Raw genomic sequence first — 18,730 nt, forward strand, 5'->3', positions numbered from 1 at the left:
TAGGTACCTCATAGAAGTGGGACCACAAAGTATTTTTGTCTTTTTGCAACTGGTTCATCCAGGTAGCAGGTGTCTGGATTTCCCTGTTCTGACCGAGTAATATTCCATTGCTTGTTTTCACCACATTTTGCATATCTGTTCATCCATCAATGAACATGGGGTTGCTTCCAAGTTTAGCTACTGCAAATAATGCTCCTGGGAACATAGGGGCACCAATGTCTCTTTGGGATGCTGCTGTCTTTTTTGGGGTATATGCTCAGAAGTGGAATTAAGGGATCATGTAATTCTGACATTAATTTTTTGAGGAACCTCCATTCCATTCCACAGTAATTGTACCGTCTTTTCATTCCCACCAACAGTGTGGTTTGCAATTTCTCTACATCCTTGCCAACACATGTTTTGTTTTTCATTTTCTATTTTTATTTTTTGATAGTAGCCATCCTAATGGGTGTGAGGTGCTACCTCATTTTGATTTGTACTTCCTAAATTGTTAGTGGTGTTGAGAGCATCTTGTCATAGGCTGATTGGCCATTTGTGTATCTTCTTTGGAGAAATGTCTTCTCAAGTCCTTTGCCCTTTTGTGAATCAGGTTGGTTGCTTTTTGTTGTTCATTGAATATATCCTCTTTGGTGTTTGCTGAAGTTCTTGAATCTGTAAATTTATGCCTTCCACTAAATTTTGTAAGCTTTTAGCCTTTACCTTTTTTTCAGGAGAAATTTCCACCAATTTCTCCTTTTCTGGGACTTGAATAGCATAAATGTTAGACCGTTTGATATGGTTCCATAGATTGCTGAGGCTCTTTTTATTTTTTTTTCCAATTTTTCTCCTCGGTTCAAATGATCTGATTTCTATGGCTTTGTATTCAAGCTCACTGACTGTATCTCTGTCATCTCCATTCTGCTAATGAGTCAGTGAATTCTTTATTTCAGGTATCGTATTTTGCAGATATAAAATTTCTATTTAGTCCCTTTTTTGTTTTAGTTCTAAATCTCTTCAGAGAATCCCTCTTTCCATTCATTTAGAAAGAGTTCAGCTTTTCCTCATGGATAATGGTTATCATAACTGCTTAAAGACTTGATGGCCGTTTTCCGTGAGAATTCATCAGATTTTCCCGGCTCTTTACACACTGAGTGATTTTGGATTGTATCTTGGATGTTTCCTCCAGCCAAAGAGACAATGGCAGTGTGGCTGTGTGCCTTCATGTGGGGGCAGGATCTGGGAGAAAAAGGAAAAACAGAAAAGAAGGGAAGAAAGGAATGTTGTCCACAGCCTCTTGCTCAAGGAGGTGTCTTCTTTTGATCCTCTGGTGAAATAGAGGGGCTTTCTCTTGGGTTAGTTGTTGTCCACATTTGTACAGTTCTGCGTTTGGGGCTGCCCTCGACTTTGACCTGGAAACTGGAATGATTGCTCAAGGTTTGACTTTCCCAACCCGCCTGCTCTGGGCTTCTCAGCGTCTGCGTGCCCTGGTAGCCTCCGCGGAGTTTCCAGTCGTCGTCATTGGGAAAGACGTTACCTTAGCTTCAGGTGTACCACAGGATAATTCAGTACTTGTGTCTTATGAAATGATCACCATGTCTAGTTTACCACCCATCACCACACAGTGACAATTTTTTGTGTGTGCTGAGAACTTTGAGGATTTACTCTCTTAGCACTTTCAAATATGCAAAGGCGGTATTAACTATACTCGCCGTGCTGGAAAGTAGGGAACGCTTCACCACTTTGTGTGTCTTTCTTGAGCAGAGGCCGTGCTAAATCTCTGAATTGTTCCAGTTTTAGTACATGTGTTGCCCAAGTAAGCATCCTAGTCTGTGACTTTAAAAAATGCTGTCTTTTGACAAACAGTTTTAATTTGGATGAAGTCCAGTCTATCAATATTTTATTATTAGTGCTTTCTCTGTCCTGTAAAAGAAGTCCAACCCCAAGGTCACAAAATAATTCTCAGGAGTTTTCTTCTAGGAGCTTTAGTTTTTATTTAGGTCCACGATCCATCTTGAACCTTTTTTGTTTCTTTTTTTTTTTTTAGTCTATGATGTTAGATGGAGTCAAGATTTTTTTTTTCCCATTGAAAAGTGCATTTCCTTTCTGCATTGAATTATCTTGGTACATTAAAAAAAAATCAATAGGCTGTGTAAATGTGAGTCTATTCCTGGCTTCTCTGTTTCACTGATTTATTGTCTCTTGCACTGAAAACCCACTGTCTTGATTACTGTAAAAAAGTTACAGTAAAGTCTTGAAATCAGATAATGTAACTAGTTCAGCTTTGTATTTCTGTATCATGAATTTCCCAACTGTTCATTGATGTTTAGCAATATGGTTGATTTTTGCATAATGCCCCTGTATCTTTCAATTTTGGGGGTGTTTTTTATTTTTAAACTGCTTTATTGGGATATAATTCACATGCCATACAATTCACCCAGTTAATGTGTATAATTCAGTGGTTTTTAGTATGTTCTCATATGTACAGAATACACAAGGGGCATCATGCATGCTTGCTAATAAATTCCCTTATTCTAGTAGTTTTATGGGTGGATTATTTTGAAAGTTTTTATGTACATAAGCATGCTGTATGTGAATAACACGTAATTCTTTTCAAATATTCTAGAAATTTTAATTTGACTTCCTTGACTTATTACATTGGCTAGGATCCTCAGTACATTGTTAAATAGAGGTGATGAGATCAACCCCTTTTGTTTTATTTCCATATCTTTATTTTTGAAGGTTATTTTCTCTGAGTATAGAACTCTAGGTTGACTTTCTCCCCATTTCTTTAGCACTTTACAGTGTCACTTCATTTTCTTCCGGCTTCTATTTGTCTCTGATGACAAGTCATTTAGCATTAAAATTTTTCTTTCCTGAAATGTAATGCAACTTTTTCTCTGATTTCTTTTTATCTTTTTCAGCAGTTTCACTGTGTTGGACTTACATGTGGTTTTATTTGTATTTATCATGTTCATAAATTTTTTGATTTGCCTTTGAGCTTAATACTCCTTTCTTTTGTTAACCTAGCCAGTGAATTCTTTCTTTTGGATATTGTATTTTTCAGTTTTAGAATTTCTACTTCTTTTGTTCTTTCTTTTCTAAGAGTTTCCATTGGTCTGTTGAAGTCCTCCTCCTTTTCACTTATTTTGTCTGTCTTTTCCTCTGCATTCTGTATCCATATTTTTTATACTAGTTATTTTACTAGTCCTCATCTGCTAATTCCAACATATGAGTCATCTGTGGGTCTGCTTCTACTGATTTTTTTCCCCCTTTTGATTGCAGGTCACATTTTCCTACTTCAAGTATCTCATGTTTTAAATTGTATACCAAACACTGGATAAAAGCAGTAGAGATTGAGGTAGGTCATTTTCCACAAATCAGGAGTTCAGCTGGGGTGGGGCTGGGTTGCATTTTATTTAGTTTCCATCCACCTCTGTTTCAAATGTCTTGAGGGTGGGATAAGAACCCTGTGTTGACAAGGACCGTGGAGTCTTAGCGTTGTGAGACTAGAGATTTCTGTCTGTGGTCCAGCTGAGCCTCTGGCTCTGTGCTGTGCTGCAGACCCAGTTCCATGGAGGGAATGTGGACGGCGGGATGCGCACCCTGCGGGGTCCCCTGGAGCTGGGTCAGCCTGACAGCTCATGCGCAGCCGTCGAGAGTCGAGCTGCTGCTCTCTTCCGGGGGCAGCTTCCCTCTATCTGGCCGGCTCACCCCTCCATGTCCTGTGTCTAGAGACTCGGCACATCTCCACGGGCATGGAAGCAGCCACCAACCTCTGGGCAACTCGAAAGGGACAAGCTTGTTCTGGAATTTAGTTCATTTAGACTTGTTTTTTCTCTCTAGCTTTATTGAGGTAAAATTCACATTTACATTTAAAGTGTACAATGTGATTTGATAAAAGTCGACTTCATGAAATGGTGACCACCGTCACGGTGTTTAACACAGGCATTACCTTACATACTTAACCATTTTTCCTGTGTGTGGTGAGAATGCTTAGTATCTACTCTTCCAGCAAATTTCCAGTCTACATACAGTATTACTGCTTTTGTGCTGGTCTCGGTCCATCAGTAGTAATGCTCTGGGCTGGAGACGCCTGGGGACGCTTACCTGGGCACAAAGCTTCCCATAGCAAACAGCTCTTACAGCTGGAGTCACTCTTGTTCCTCCTGTGACTGCAAGATGCCCTCGGCAATGGTCATTAGGAGACTTTGATGTGAAAAAAGAGTTTAAATTACTTACAAGCCCAGAAACAGACTCTGCATGTTGGGGCATAAAAGCCATCTGACAGAAGAGAGAGAGAACAGGCTGGGGGTTCTGCCTTTATTTGGGTCAAGGGTAGGGGCTTAGGGTCTGGTGGGCTTTTTATTGGTGAATTTAAAGCAAAGAGTGAAACTTCGAAGTGCATGAAGGAAAAAACAAACGGCCCAAATAGTGTAATCAGCTAAGATCCTGAAACGGGGCTCCGGGAAGGCGGCCTTGGCCTTAGCCTAGTCCTGCGGCTGGCTGCAGTGTGTTTATTCCAGCTGCCTTTGTTGACGTGGATGCCTCATTAATTCAAGCTTAAGTCAGGCACTTTCATTAAAAAAACAGAAGCCCGCTGTCAAGGCTTATACTGCGGTTATTAACTAGAGCCACTATGCCATCCGGTGGATCCCCAGAATGTATTCATTTTATGACGGCAGACTTGTCTCCCTTGACCAGCCTCTCCCTTTAGCGCTGGTAACCAACATCCTGCTGCTTCTCAGGGTTCACTTTTTTTTTTTTCAGATTCCACATATAAGACAGACCATACAGTATTTGTCTTTCTCTAATTTATTTCACTTAGTATCATGTCCTTCAGGCTCACATTGTTGGAAATAGAGGGATTTCCTTTCTCGTGACCGAATAATATTCCAGTATTTGTTTATGTATGTCCATCTGCCTATCACCTCTTTTTTATCCATTCATCTGTTGATGCACACATTGGCAGACGTGAGTAATGCTGCAGTGAACACGGGGCTGTAGGTGTCTCTGATTTCAGACAGTCATTTCATCTTTGAATACATACCTGGATGTGGGATTGCTGGAGCCTGTGGTAGTTGCATCTTTTATTTTTTGAGAAATCTCCGTACTGCCTTTCATAGTGGCTGCACCAATTTACATTCCCACAGACAGTGTACAGTGGCTGCCTGTTCTCCACATCCTCACCAATGCTTGTTATTTCTCATCTTATTGATAGGGGCCACTCTGCCTGGTGTGAGGGGGTATCTCGCTGTGGCTTTAATTTGCATCTCCCTGATGGTTAGTGGTATTGAGCAGCTTTTCATCTCCCTATTGGCCATCTGTATGTCTTCTCTGGAAAGATGTCTATTCAGGTCCTCTGCCTGTTTTTGAATCAGGTTATTTATTATTTTTGCTATTGAGTTGTATGAGTTCCTTACATATTTTAATGCTAATCCCTTACTAGATATATAATTTGCAAGTGTTTTCTCTCATTCCTCAGGCTGTCTTTTCATTTTGCTGATGGCTCCTATGCTGTGCAGAAGCTTTTTAGTTTGATGTGGTCCTACTTGTTGATTTTTGCTTTGGTTATTTGTACTTTTGGTGTCATATCCAAAAAGTCATTGCTAAGACCAATGTCAAGGATCATTTTCCTGTATTATTTCCTAGGAGTCTAGGTTTCAGGTCTTGCATTTAAAGGCCTTAATCCATTTCAAGCTTATTTTTGTGAGTGGTGTCAGGGGTCCAATTTTACTCTTTTGCTTGTAGCTGTCCAGTTCCCCAGCACCATTTATCCAGGAGAGCACCCTTTCTCTGTTGCGTATTCTCAGCTCCCTTGTCAAATATTAATGACTGTGTATGTGGGGGGTTATCTCTGGGCTCTTAATTCTGTCCATTGGTCTGTGTGTCTATTTTTATTTTACTGAAACCATACCATTTTGATTAGTCTAGATTTGTAATATAGTTTGAAGTTAAGGTGTGTGAGTTTCCAGCTTTGTTCTTTTTCACATTTGCTTTGGCTATTTGGGGTCTTTTAAAAGACCTCATGGTACCGTATGAGTTTAAGGATTTTTTTTTTTTCTATTTATCTGAAAAAGGCATTTGGAACTTTGATTGGGATTGCATTGAATCTTTAGATGGATTTGGGTGGTATGGGCATTTTAACAATATTAACTCTTCTAAATCATGAACGTAGGATATCTTTCCATTTATTTGTGTCTTCAGTTTCTTTCATCAGTGTCTTACAGTTTTCAGTGTATAGATTGTTCACCTCCTTGGTTAAATTTATCCCTAATGTTTTAGTAAATGGGATTTTCTTAATTTCTTTCTTATAGTTTGTTTTTACTATATAAAAACACAACTGACTTTAGTATATTGACTTTGTATCTTGAAACTTTACTGAATTAACTTATCAGGGCTAATAATTTTTGGTGGGGTCTCTAGGGTTTTTTATATTTGCATCATGTTTTTGTGAATAGAGATAATTTTATTTCTTCCTTTCCAATTTGGATGCCTTTTATTTCTTTTTCTCACCTACTTGATCTGGCTTGAACCTCCACTACTATAATTGAATAGGAGTGGTGGGCGTGAGCACCCGGTCTTGTTCCTAATCCTAGAGGAAAAGCTTTCAGCTTGTCACTGTTTTGATGTTAGCTGTGGGCTTGTCATATATGGCCTTTATTATGTTGAGGTACATTTCTTCTTTACCAAATTTGTTGAGAGTTTTTACCAGGAGAGGATTTAAAATTTTGTCAAATGCTTTTTCTGTATGTATTGAAATGATCACATGCTTTTTATCCCTCATTCTGTTAACAGGTGCATCACATGTATTGATTTACATATGTTAAACCTTCCTCACATCCCAGGGATGCATCCCAGCTGGTTTTGTATATGATCTTTTTAATGTGCTGTTGAATTTGGTTTGTTAGTGTTTTGTTGAGGACATCAGCCTGTATGTTCTCCAGGGATGCTGGCCTGTGGTTCTCTTTTCCTGTAGCGTCCTCCTCTGGCTATGGTGTCAGGGTGATTCTGGCTTTCCGTTTCAGCATTTTCTGTAAGGCCGGTCTAGTGGGGAGGAGCTCTCCCAGGTTTGTGTGGGAAAGTCTTCACGTTGCCTTCATGGCTAAAGGACGGTTTTCTTTTCGGCTGGCAGTTTTTTCTCTCAGCACGTTGACCGTTCATCCCACTCTCCCATGGCCTGCAGGGTTGCTACTAAGAAATTCCCTGAGAGTCATTCTGGCGTTTCCTTCCATGTGAGATATTTCTTTTTCTCTTACTGCTTTAAAAATTCTCATTGTCTTTGATTTTAGACAGTTTTATAATATGTCTTTGATAACATTTCTTTGGATTGCATCTGGGGACCTATGTATGTCACAAACTGATGGGTGTCCAAATCTCTTCCCAGATTTAGATGTTCTTGGCTGTTATTTCTTTAAATATGCTTCCTGCTGCTGTCTCTGTCATCCCTGTGAGGGATTCTGAGGCTTTCTCAGAGCTTTTCTATGGATATGCCTGCTCCACCCTTCTTGCTTCCTCTTGTGGAGGGAATCCTTAAGATTATATGAGTTCTCCCAGTCCTGCAAAGCCAGGCCAGATTTGGGCAGCCTCCTGCCTGCTTTCCTAGGGGGTAATGCTCGATGCCCGAGTCTGTGTGCTTTCTCCTAACCCTGCAGAGCCAATAGGCTTTCAGGCCTGCTCACTAGCCACCTTCAAAGGCTCCTACCTGCCACCCTCGGGCCTCCACAGGGAGCCAGCTTTAGGTAAGGCTGTGTGTGTATGAGGGGCACAGTGTATTAGGGCTGTCTGTGTGCATTTGGGGGATTGGTAGATGTGGCATCCTCAGTAGCTTGTGGGCAGACTTCCTGATGGAGTCTGCCAAGCAGCTGGTAGGCTCTGCATCCTTAGTATTTTGAACCCTCTCTGCTGTTCTCTCAGTCCTTCCCCACTCCTGGGTTATGCGGCTCATCTCACTGTGCTGGAAGGTGGGAGAAACACACTCCTCAGTGACTGCTGGGGCTCTGACTCTGAAAGGGGTACCAGGGCCTCATCCTGCCAGCTGGTCTTCAGAGGACGGGAGCAGGCAGAGGTGAGGCCCCACCTAGGGTCTTGCGGCGAGTGTCTTTGCATGGTTCAGAGCTAAGAACTTCTGTAGTGGTTGCCTCTTATCCATCAGATGGAAGGCTTGAGTCCCTCAGGGGCAGAAGAAGACAGGAGAGCCCTTGATCGCACTGGAGCCTGTGATGCGGCCCCAGCTGGTCCTGGGGGCCTTCCGGAGTGCCCTGGGCGTTGTCTGGAGCGGTCAGCCGGTCAGTGCTTCTCTCTAAGGTAATCACTGGTAGCAGCTGGGTGTATTTACCTTTCTTCCCCCTTCATGTGAATTTACAACATATATGTGTAATTAGGTATCTTGATGGTTTTACTTACATAAATGGGATCATAAAAATCTGCAACGTTTTCACCTACACATATATCTTGGACATACTTTCTCATCAGCATAATACATCAAATTCATTATTTTTTAACCATTATGTAGTATTCTGTAGTATGAAGACTGTAAGCCACGAACTCACCCGACTTTATCAGTTGCCGACTATCTCTACGCATCAGTAGTCCAGCGTTCCTGGTGTCTTGCGTTTATAGCCGGGCTTTGGCCATTTCCAGCAGGACAGAATGAACGACACTTTTGACTTCTCCTTAGAGGGGCTCCACTGTTGGGAGCCACCCTGGTGCCTGAGTCAGTTGCCCTCATGGTGTCATAGGCCCCCCTCTGCTCTTTCTACCCATGCTGTGGCCAGAGGGACACAGACCTGAGGGGATTTGAGCCATCTACCCCCAATTCATGTGGGACCAATGGTGAAGAAGAGACAGACAAACCAGGCGTTTTAGGGATACCCCCACAGAGATGAGGGGTCCCCAGGCATCTGTGCATTCTGGGGAGCCCTGTAAGCTCGGGATGTGTGGCACACTGAATGGAGGGAGGGAGGAGGGGCTTCACTCTGCCTTTTCCTCCCTGCTGACTGTAGGAGGACCAGCTTGAAAAACCCGATGAACCCACTAAAGTTGAGCCTCAGCAGAAAGAGGGGCCGACCAGTTTATCCTCAGAGCCACTGGCCTCCAAGAAGGTGGAGGTCAGAGGAGCTCGCCTTGGAGGCCGCTGGTCCCTGTGTCCTCAGGCTTGGGGCTTGTGTCTTGTGTGATCCAGAGCTGAGGACAGGAACCAGCTCATTCCTGTTGGTCTGCTTTCAGCAATTCTTTTTCAGGCTGAAGATTTGACTGTGGTTGCTGCCAAGAGAGTGGATGATGCTAATAAGAGACCCAAGAAAGTATGACATCCCCCCTTCCCCTGATCATGCAGGGCTGGGGTGGGGAGCAGCTGTGCTTCTGGAAAACGATGGCCAATGGATGGGAAACTGGGCTTAAAGTGTGCTTGTGTGTGTCTGTCTGTGTTTGTGTTTGGTTGTTAATTAGATTTACAGTGTGAAAGTCAGCAGAAATGGAGATGGGGGAGAGAGATGGGGTGGAACTTTATGGGGTGGGGGAAACAATGAGAGAGCAGGTTGCGGACTGGAGCTGGAGTCAAGGATGGAAGGGCAGGATTATCAAAGGCTGCCACTTCTCCGGCAGGTGCGTGGGGCTGCAGGAAAGGGCCACGGATCTTGGTTAGGTGGGCAAGCTCCCCGGTGGGCCGCAGTAACCCTGTGGCTCGTGGGTCATGGTGTTCTTGCCCTAGGCTGGCTGTGGTCCGTGTGAAACTTGTAGCCAGGGCAGGTGTGCTCCCATTTTACAGATGGGGACTCTGAGACTCAGAGGTCACTGTGATGTGGCCATGTCCCTTAACCAGAGACTGGCAGAGACAGGGCTTCATGTTCCAGCCAGAGTCCTGCCCTGTGCTCCTGAGGCTCAGGAGAAAGGTTAACTTTTTATTATTTTTTATTTTTTATTTTTACTATCATTAATCTACAATTACATGAAGAACACTATGTTTACCAGGCTCCCCCCCTCACGACAAAGGTTAACTTTTGATAGGGAATTGGGGTCCCAGCTTGGCACACCCTGGGGCTGAGGTGGTGGGGGACATTCAGTGTCCCTCGTTTTTACTTGCAAGATCCCAGGAAACAAAAATACCTCCCCTCCCAGTAATCCAGAAGCTATAAAGATCCGGGCGTGGTGGCGGGGCACCCTGGTGCGCAGGACGCTGCTGCACGCGGCGCTCAGAGCATGCGTCATCCAGCGCTGGTGGCGGCTGACGCTGGGGGAGCTGCTCCGGAAAAGATGGCGGACGGCCCTGGAGACCTTTACATGGAAGGAATGGGCAGCGGTCAGGCTGCAGGCCTGGGTCTGCATGTGGCGCCTCCGCCAGTGGTATTGCCGCTTGCTGCTCGCCGCCCGCGTCATCCAGGCCTACTGGAGGTTCCACTCCTGTGCCTCCCAGGGGGTTCATCCAGGGCCACTACAGAGTCATGGCCAACCAGCTGCATCTCGAGCTGGAGATCCTGCGTTGTGAGGGAGTGTATTCCCCTCCCAATAAAGCAGTGATGCGGTCCTCACCCAGCCTCTCTCTTAGGGACAAGCCCGGAGGTCAGGGTCATGAGGCAGAGCGTCCCCTGCTTGCTCTGAGGACGTGGCAGGGTGTCGGAGGCCCTAGGTTATCCTCGGGCATGGACTCTGAACTTCGTCCGCACGGAGCAGGCCCAGAGAGCCCCACTACACGGAAGGTGAGGGCTGTGACCTGGTCATGGCAGGAACCTGCAGATAATGGGGGGGCTGCCCCACCGAGGGCAGGGAAGGGATGACGCTGCCGGGGGGCACAGGCGTGGGCAGTGGGCTCCCCGGAACATGGCTTGGTGCCTTGCAGCCCCGCCCCTCCTCCACCCTCCCCGCAGGGGTCTAGTGAGACCCCTGGAGCTCCTCAGGTAGAGGTGTGGAGAATGGGGAGCGTGGGGAGACCCTGTGATGCTGGTGCTCCTGTGCGCGGGGGTCACCCACAGAGGCCAAAGGCCACTGGTATCTTGCTCTCTGTGCTGTGTCCCTGCAGCCAGGGGCCCCCTACCGTCATATCCCACCAACCTCCCTGGGCTGGTGTCACTCCTCTGCTCCTCAGCCCTGGGGTGGCTCCTCCCTGCCCACCGGCTTGAGCCCAAGCAGGTGCTGGTGGCACTCAAAGCCCTGGACCATCCCTTTCCCTAAGGACAGACACCACACCCACCATGGGCCCGCCCTGGCCTCTCTTGAGTCTCCCTCCATCCTGGACCCCCTTGCTCCCTGGGCTGCATGTGTGGGATCTTCCCTGTGCCCTGGGTGCACAGGCACTAGGATCCCTCCCCTGCCACCCCACTCAGACCCAGTGTGAAGCTCCCTGCCTTAAAGCCAACACGAAGGTATTTAAATACACTTTTATTGAGGTGTAATTTGCATGCATGTGATAACGTGTATCCATTTTAGGCACATTTGTTTTTTCTGGACATGTCTGCACACCTATGTGACCATTGTGACAATCAAAATGTCAAACATCCCATTATCTACAAACTTCCCATGCAGCCCCAGCCCAGCCCATCTGGGTGACCGTGCTTGGTCTCCACTGACCACAGTCTGGTCCACAGCATGTGGGTTCACAGCACGCCCTCGTCAGAGTTGGGCTTCTTTCACTGAGCTGAGTTTTAAAGATCTAGGTTGGAGGTTTCTTAGGTTTATTTCTAGTAACAATGAGAATCAGAAGCAATGGAAAAGCACGAAGATGCTGGTATCCTCATGATGTGAGGCTCAGATCGAGTCTGGGCAGAGCTGGGACCAAATGCTGGCTGTTCGACTGAGAAGCTGTGAGGCCGGTAAGCTGCATGGGGCCTCTGCACCTCAGTGCCCCGTCTGTGAGGTGGGGTGAGTCCCACCACTCTGCAGCCAGTGCCGTGGACAGCAGGACGTGGTGCAGGGGGCCAGACTCTGGGGCCGTCTGGCTGCAGGGCTCCCAGGGGCCTGGCTAGCACCTCTGTCTTCAGACGGTCCCAGGCCTTCACTGCTGTGTGCATTGCGACCCACTGTCCAGCCCTTCCTCCCACTGGCTCCTGTCTTCCCTATGCCCCATCCCCACTGACTTCACGCGGATGCTCCCCTGGCCTGCGATAGCTTCCTCTCCATCTCCCCGATAGACCTCTGGCCTCCCCCATACTCTGCATGCACTCCTCAGTGACCCCGGGGCTGTGATCTGAGGGGACCACGGTCTCATGACACCCAGGTGGGTCTTCAGAGGTCAGGGGCAGACAAGGTGGGGCCTGTTCGTGCAGTGCCTGCCCCTCACCCATCTCCTGTGACCTTGCCCTCTGTAGAAGGGGAGACAGGAGATAACTGGGGCCACCGAGATGGGGGCCCTGCTGGGCCCAGGGCCTTCATGGGTTTTCTGGCCTGAAGGCTCCTGCTCTCCCAGCGGCCCGATTCCTAGGTGACTGACAGGCCAGACACAGGGTCAGCCACAGTGCAGGAGCTTGCTGTCCCCTCAGTTCCACTGTCCTCATCAGGGGTGGCCATTGCTGGTTTTGTGTGTATCTTCCTAAACCCCACCCCCTTAAAAAAATCATGTCTTTATAACACAAGTCTGTGAATATATGCCTATACTGAGTTCATCTTCATTTGATGAACCTACTAACCTTGCTAAATCATGTTTTCACCTTTCCGTATCAGGATATGGAGAATACTCTCCCTTTCTAATTATTATTTGGTATACTGTTTAAATGAACTGAAATCTATTTAATGAATACCAGCCAGGCTTTAAGGCCAATCATTATATCCTTTTATGTCACTGGGTCAGTATTTGGGATGTTCCCCTTTGTGGCCAGAAACAGCCATTCTGGAAGGAGCAGAAGGCCAAGTTCTAGGTGTCCGTCCCAGGGCTCACCCCCTGGGGACCTTTCTGATGCCTGTGTCATAGGTCCCTTATGACATCAAAGCTCTCTCCCTACCGCTCCTCTTCCTGCCAGAGTGTGGCTAGCGGAGAACAGACCTGGGAGTGGCGGGAACATCTTGCTCTTCACCACGGACAATTCGGTAGCGTGAGGCTGGAGGGAGCTGGCCATCCGCATTCCCTCCAAACCATGGGTGTTTTGTAAGAGTCGGTCCAGCCCCAGCCTGCTGGGAGAGCATATACTTCACAGTTTCTTCAGGATGGGCCCTCTCCTGCATGTCCTAGATCCTGGGACAGCCCTGGAGGCCGAGTGCGGCTGACGTGCACCTCCTCGCGGGGAGAGCAGCCTTACTTTCTCCCATGTTTTCCTCTCTAAGCTCTGATCCCAAGTTATAGTCAAAGATGGTGAAATCACGTCGACGGGACAGAGCTTGAGGGAGCAAAGGCCCCCGGCTCTGTCATCCGGGTGTATTGGCGCAGGCAGAGCTGCCACGCCCGCGGCTTTCTCCAGGGCCATTACAACTTCAAGGAAAACCAAATGAATCTTCAACTTGAAATCTCTGGGCTCAGAGGCACGTAGGATACAACAGTGCACACCCATTCCAGTAAAGGAATGATCGGGTCTGCTGTATCCGAGTCCCCAGCTCCTGTGCTCAGACATAGTTCAAGGATGTCATTGAGCTAACGAGAGCAGATGCTGGCCGCTCACAGCCGCCTCCTGGGGTCGCCTGGGGCCCCCTGTGAAGGTGCTGGGCGGGGGGCCTGTGGCCGGTTAGCACTGTCTACCGCATTCAGGGGGGAGGAGGGCCGGGGGAGCAGGCCCGCCAGTCCCCAGACCCAGGACACCCTTCAGCGTGGGCTGTGTGAATGGCGCCCCCTGTCGTTGTGCAGCCCGGAGGCCTGGGTGGACGCTCTTACTCGTTCAGTGTCCTCCCATTCGGTTCAGTGCGTTCCACAAGCCCTCTCCCTGGTGTGGCCCGGCCACGCCACGTCTCCGTGTCTTCCCTGGCGCCCTCCTACTGTCCCCGTCCCATCAGGCCGCCCTTCCAGCGCCGCGCCCTCGCTGCCTCCTCTCCACCGATGCCCTTCCGGAAGGAGCTGGTGCCCCCGGGTTTGTCTCTGCTCCGGGCTCCCTCCTCGGGGCCTGCTCTGACCACCCCGTCCACAGGGCCCCCACGTGGGCTGTGGCTCCTGACTGGCCCTCCTGGGTCAGAGTCCCGCCACTGCCGGGTCCTCCGCCTCCCTCTCCTTCCCGTCGGCCCACTGGAGGCCGCGCTGCAGGAAACAGGGCCTCGGGTCAGCGCTGCTCCCGGACCTGGGACAGTGGGCTGCCTCTCCCCTCCTCAATATGAATTGTGTATACTTTCCATGTGCTGTATATTATGACGTTCTGACAGCTTCTAAAAAATTCCTGCTTTGGGCGAGACTGTCCTCCAGGGCTGGGCTGTTAGGGACAGTGAAGACTCAGCCCTGAGCAGGCCTTTGATTTACAAACTACCCAATCCAGATCCACCCCTCCCCTCTGTCCTGTACGCCCCAGAGGGCAGTCCTCTGCCTGAACCATCCCTGGCCAGGCCCCAGGCCGCTGAGGCCTCCCTAGCAGCTTAGAGCCCACCGAAATCACTCAGAGCAGCCAGTGCCAACCTGTACTACCCTGTCTGCCTCTCCCACTCCCAGAAAGGCCACGGAAAAGCAATGCCTGCAGCCCCTGCCCTCCCCACGCCCCGCACAGCCACACTGCAGGCCTCCCAGACGCCCACTCTGGGAAGGGGAAGGGACCACACCCAGGTTTTCGGGGTGGCACACTCATCCCACACATGCTCACTGACACCTTTCACAGGACAGATATGTGTGCCTGATACACAAGCATGCCTGCCTGCGCCCTGACACTGTCCCCAGAGCCAGCACCTCCTCATCCACGCACACACAAGCACAGAGCTTCAGAGCTTGGTCTGGCACCCACCCTCTCCCAAGTCATTGGAAGGACACTCCCCGGCCTCTGTGGAGGAGCCCCGCTGGGCTCTGTCTGCGCCCCTCTGTGTGGTCCACTCAGAAAGCAGCAGCCACTGTCCAAAAGGGCGAGGAGTCGAGCTCCCGGGCTGCCCAGTGGCAGAGAAAGGGCAACAGCTGCCCAGCCTGAGCCCAGAACCAAGGGCCACATACCTGGGTGGCTCCACCTGCCCTCTCCCCCAACATGCCCTGTCCTGGGGCAGGAGACCAACTGCACCAGGTCCTCTGGGCCTCAGGATGCCCCTCCCCTCCCTTCCCCCATGTCACCTTCCCACCACCTCTTCTCTCCCGTCACCCACTTCCCGGCTCACTGGACTGGGTGCTGCCACCAGCTGGTCCCCACCCTGATGCCACATGCCTGTGCCCCCTCCTGCAGCTTCCTCAGGCCAGTGCCCGCACCCATGCCCGCTCTGCTGTTGGCAGAACAAGATCACTACTGTGAGGAGTGATGGGGCCACCAAGGCGAGGAGAGGGGCTGCCCGTCTCTGGGGACCCCATCTGGACAAAGGAAATTCCAACCGCTCAGTGCCCATGCCCTGCCTGGGCACCCCTACACCCCGGAAATATGGAACCCTGCCCCCGCCGTTGCCCAAAGGTGTGCAAAGCGGGCACTATGGTGACTAATCCACGGCCACCAGGTACTTTGCAGATGGAGAAACTGGGGCCGTGCCAAGACCGTGTTTAGCCCACCGTGTCAGCAGCCGCCCGGCTCTGGCCTCTGGAAGCCAGTGCCGCCTCCCGCTCCCACAGACACAGTGCACAGAACAGTGTGAGTGGTCAGCGCAGCAGCGCCCCTGTGCGCCCACCTGCCTGCCAGGCCCTGGCCTGACTGAGCCCCGGGTCCCAGGCGGTACCAAGGACACGCCTATGTGAACAAGGCCTGAACTGTTGGCCGCGTATTTGATCTGGCAGCCCCAGCCCAGAACCAAGGTTCAACCGCAGACGCCCAGGCCTCCCCTCCCGAGGCCCCGAAAGCCTGGCTTCAATCATCTGCAAAACAGAAGCAGATCAGAGCAGCTGCCCCCAAAGGGTCTCCCTACAGATCAGCCGCAGGAGGGCGGCTCCCTTACCGCTGACTGGGGGGTGATGTCGGGCTCAGATTCCTCCCCCCTCCCCCCCTGCACCCCCATTGCTGGTGCTCAGGGATCAGCACATCCCTTCCCTTTTGCAGGAGACGGGAGAGCAGCCGGGCCCAGCTTTGGAGGCAGCCTCGTCGGGACACCAGCGCTCCTATTTGCCGGCTGTGTGACCCTGGCCACTTACTTCCCCTCATGAGCCTCAGTGTCCCCAGCTGGACAATGGGAACCATGCCCCGTCCTTTGCAGCACTGCCGTGAGGATACATGTGTGACACATGGGAAGGGCTGCCTGGGACGGGCGTACAGTAGTGCGGGGTGGGTGCTGGCTGCCTAGGCGGATGACCCGTGGTCTGGGCTGTCCTAAGCTGTCCCCAGGACCACCTCCGCCTGGGTGGTTTCTCTGCCCCAAGTACTGCCCACAGGAGGGCCGCGATGAGGGCCACCCCAGCATCCCACCCTGAGATGTCCCCGACCACCACTCCAGGTCCTGGTTCTCATTTAGCTTATTTACAACTGCCAGTGCACCCCCAGCCCTCCTCTCACCTGGCCCTCTGCTCCCCACGCTGCTCCTCCCGTGGGCCGTGCAGTCAGCATCTGGGACTCTGGAGTCACAGGAGGCACCTCTCTGCACCTGAGTTCAGGGGCCAGGAGACTTTCTCCGGGTACCATTCGGCTTTGCCTGACAGGGCCTCTGGAATTGTCCTCATGCTTTTTTGATGTCGGGGCTGATAGCTCACCCAGGAGCAGAAGATGCCCAGGGCAGCCTGGGGTGTGGGGGACAAACTCTGCCCCTCCATTTTTCCCCCCTAAGATGCAGAGAAGAGGGGGACAGTAAGGTGGGCTCCCTGCCCCCAACCCAGGCAGCTGTGGATTCCAGAAGCTTGTGTTCCAAAGAATCCAGGTGGAGCATCAGGGCCTGGCTACTCTGAGGAGGATAAGAAATTCAGGGGAGCAGAGTACTGTTGCTGCGGGCTTCCCAGGGAGAGGCAGGGAACAAGGGCTCTCTGCCCCACGGATGGGGTGGCAGACAAGGAAGACAAGACGTCCCCTAGGGCCAGGCCTGGTGAGCGAGGCTCTGCACTGAGCCGACAGGCTAGTACAGGACTGGGTTCCATGAGCATGTGTTGAACCAAATATTAGGGGTGTCCACAGTCTCCATGTGCCATGAGGGGATTCCGTTTCATTCAGAAGACCCTGGGGATTTGTTATACAAAGGTGGAAAGCACACAGCCCCTGGAGCTCCTGGGCACAGGCTCACAAACATAATTATAATAAAGCTGTGGCTCCTTTGAGAGCAAATGATCAGCAGGTTCAGAGGAGGAGATATTTGGTTCACTCTGGGAGTCTAGTCTCCCCTTGGGCCACCCCCATCCATTCCAGGCTTTACCAAGTTCCCATAGCAGTGCCAGTATGCGGTTACCAGCTCGATGCTCAGTAATATGGGCTGGGAACAATTCAGGCCATGGGGCCACCAATCCCTCTTGCTAAGCCTCTATTCCCAGTGAGTAAACTCACTCTGCTGGATTGCCCACCCCAAATGTCATCTCGTGTGTGTTGCCTCCATGAACCTTTTTCTGTGCTTTCTTAGCACCTCATCCAACAAATATTTATTGGGCACATTCTATTCCAGCCCTGAAGCCAGAGTTACACAACTTGGTCTCTGTCCTGGCAGCTTATGTCCACGGGGAGGCAGAGAAGCAGGCAGTGACGCCACTACAAGAGGAAGCGCAGAGTAAGTGCCCTAAGAGTTTCAGGAGACACCTTTGAGGTCTACTTAGCTCATAGTCCCCTTTCCAAAACTGCCCACCCACTCAGGAGCAGATCCGGAGACTATATTTATGCTGGGTCTCAGGTTCCTCTCAGCAGCGGATTGGCCCAGGGAGAATGTCTTATTACAGATGGGCCAACTGGGAGCTATGCCTCAGGATTTTGGAGTCAAGCTTCAAAGATGCAGAGAGCTATGAAGCAAGTCGGAGGGTGCTGGACTGAGAGTCCCAGAGGAGGGAAGGAAGGATATGGATCCTATCTGCAAAGTCCAAAAAAATACCCCCTTCTCCCCTTACAGCTAATTCCTTGTTTTGCTTAAAGGAGCTTCAGACTCTTTGGGTATCATCACAGTGGCCCTAACTGAGGCAGGAGCAGCCAGGCTTGCAACGTAATCAGGGTAAAAGGAGGGGAGTGGGTAGGCAGGCCAGGTGAGGGGCAGGAATGTGAGCTGGCTGAGAGGTGGAGAAGAGGACTCCTTTCTGAAGGCTCTGCCCCGCCTCTCTGGTCTTGTTCTCCTCCCTTCGGTCATGTTTAGGGCTCTCACCGGAACCTGCCTCAACCCTTGAGACCAAATCTGTCTCGTGTGTCATACAGGGAGTCCAAGCTGAGAGGCCAGTTGGGGAAAATGCAAGGCCTGGAACAGGGAGGGGGTTGCAGTGCTAATCTGACCTCGGGATGCTGAGGGACGTGAGCCAACTTTTGAGGCATCCTTTGCCCTTTAAGAGTATGGGATGAAGCCCCTTACCTGAGGAGCAGGGAGCCTCCAAAGAGTTTGAGCATGCTGCTTTCTGACACAACACCTGCTGTTTCCAGATGGATACTGAAATGCCTTTGGACAGGCAGAGCCCTTTCCTTACTTCTAGGGGATAATCTGAATGGAAAGCCAGTGTGTATGCGTGTGACACAGTGACAAAACTGCATTCAGGTTCAAGTGACTGATACCAGAGCCTTTCTGGGAACCTCCTTCAGACAAGGGAGAAGGGTATCAAGGTGAAATTTCCTGAGTGTCAGAAGCCAAGGGGCTG

The 18,730-nt window shown here is 50.1% G+C and overlaps 1 protein-coding gene and 1 non-coding gene across 2 annotated transcripts; one reads left to right on the forward strand and one right to left on the reverse strand.

The window, feature by feature from the left end:
* Positions 1–1,695: 1,695 nt before the first annotated feature.
* On the reverse strand, positions 1,696–1,800 carry LOC118908698 (U6 spliceosomal RNA). The gene has a single exon (XR_005023301.1). It is a non-coding gene; the product is annotated as a U6 spliceosomal RNA (small nuclear RNA).
* A 1,551-nt stretch (positions 1,801–3,351) lies between these two features.
* On the forward strand, positions 3,352–10,603 carry IQCF1 (IQ motif containing F1). The gene is given in 6 exon segments (XM_057486997.1): positions 3,352–3,832; positions 8,982–9,086; positions 9,219–9,281; positions 10,064–10,396; positions 10,398–10,450; positions 10,452–10,603. Coding segments are annotated over 6 exon segments (879 nt in total). The 5' UTR covers positions 3,352–3,550; the 3' UTR covers positions 10,495–10,603.
* The last annotated feature ends 8,127 nt before the right edge of the window (positions 10,604–18,730 follow it).

This window comes from Manis pentadactyla, chromosome 1, assembly GCF_030020395.1.
Source record: "Manis pentadactyla isolate mManPen7 chromosome 1, mManPen7.hap1, whole genome shotgun sequence".
In the NCBI taxonomy this organism is placed as follows: Eukaryota; Metazoa; Chordata; class Mammalia; order Pholidota; family Manidae; genus Manis; species Manis pentadactyla.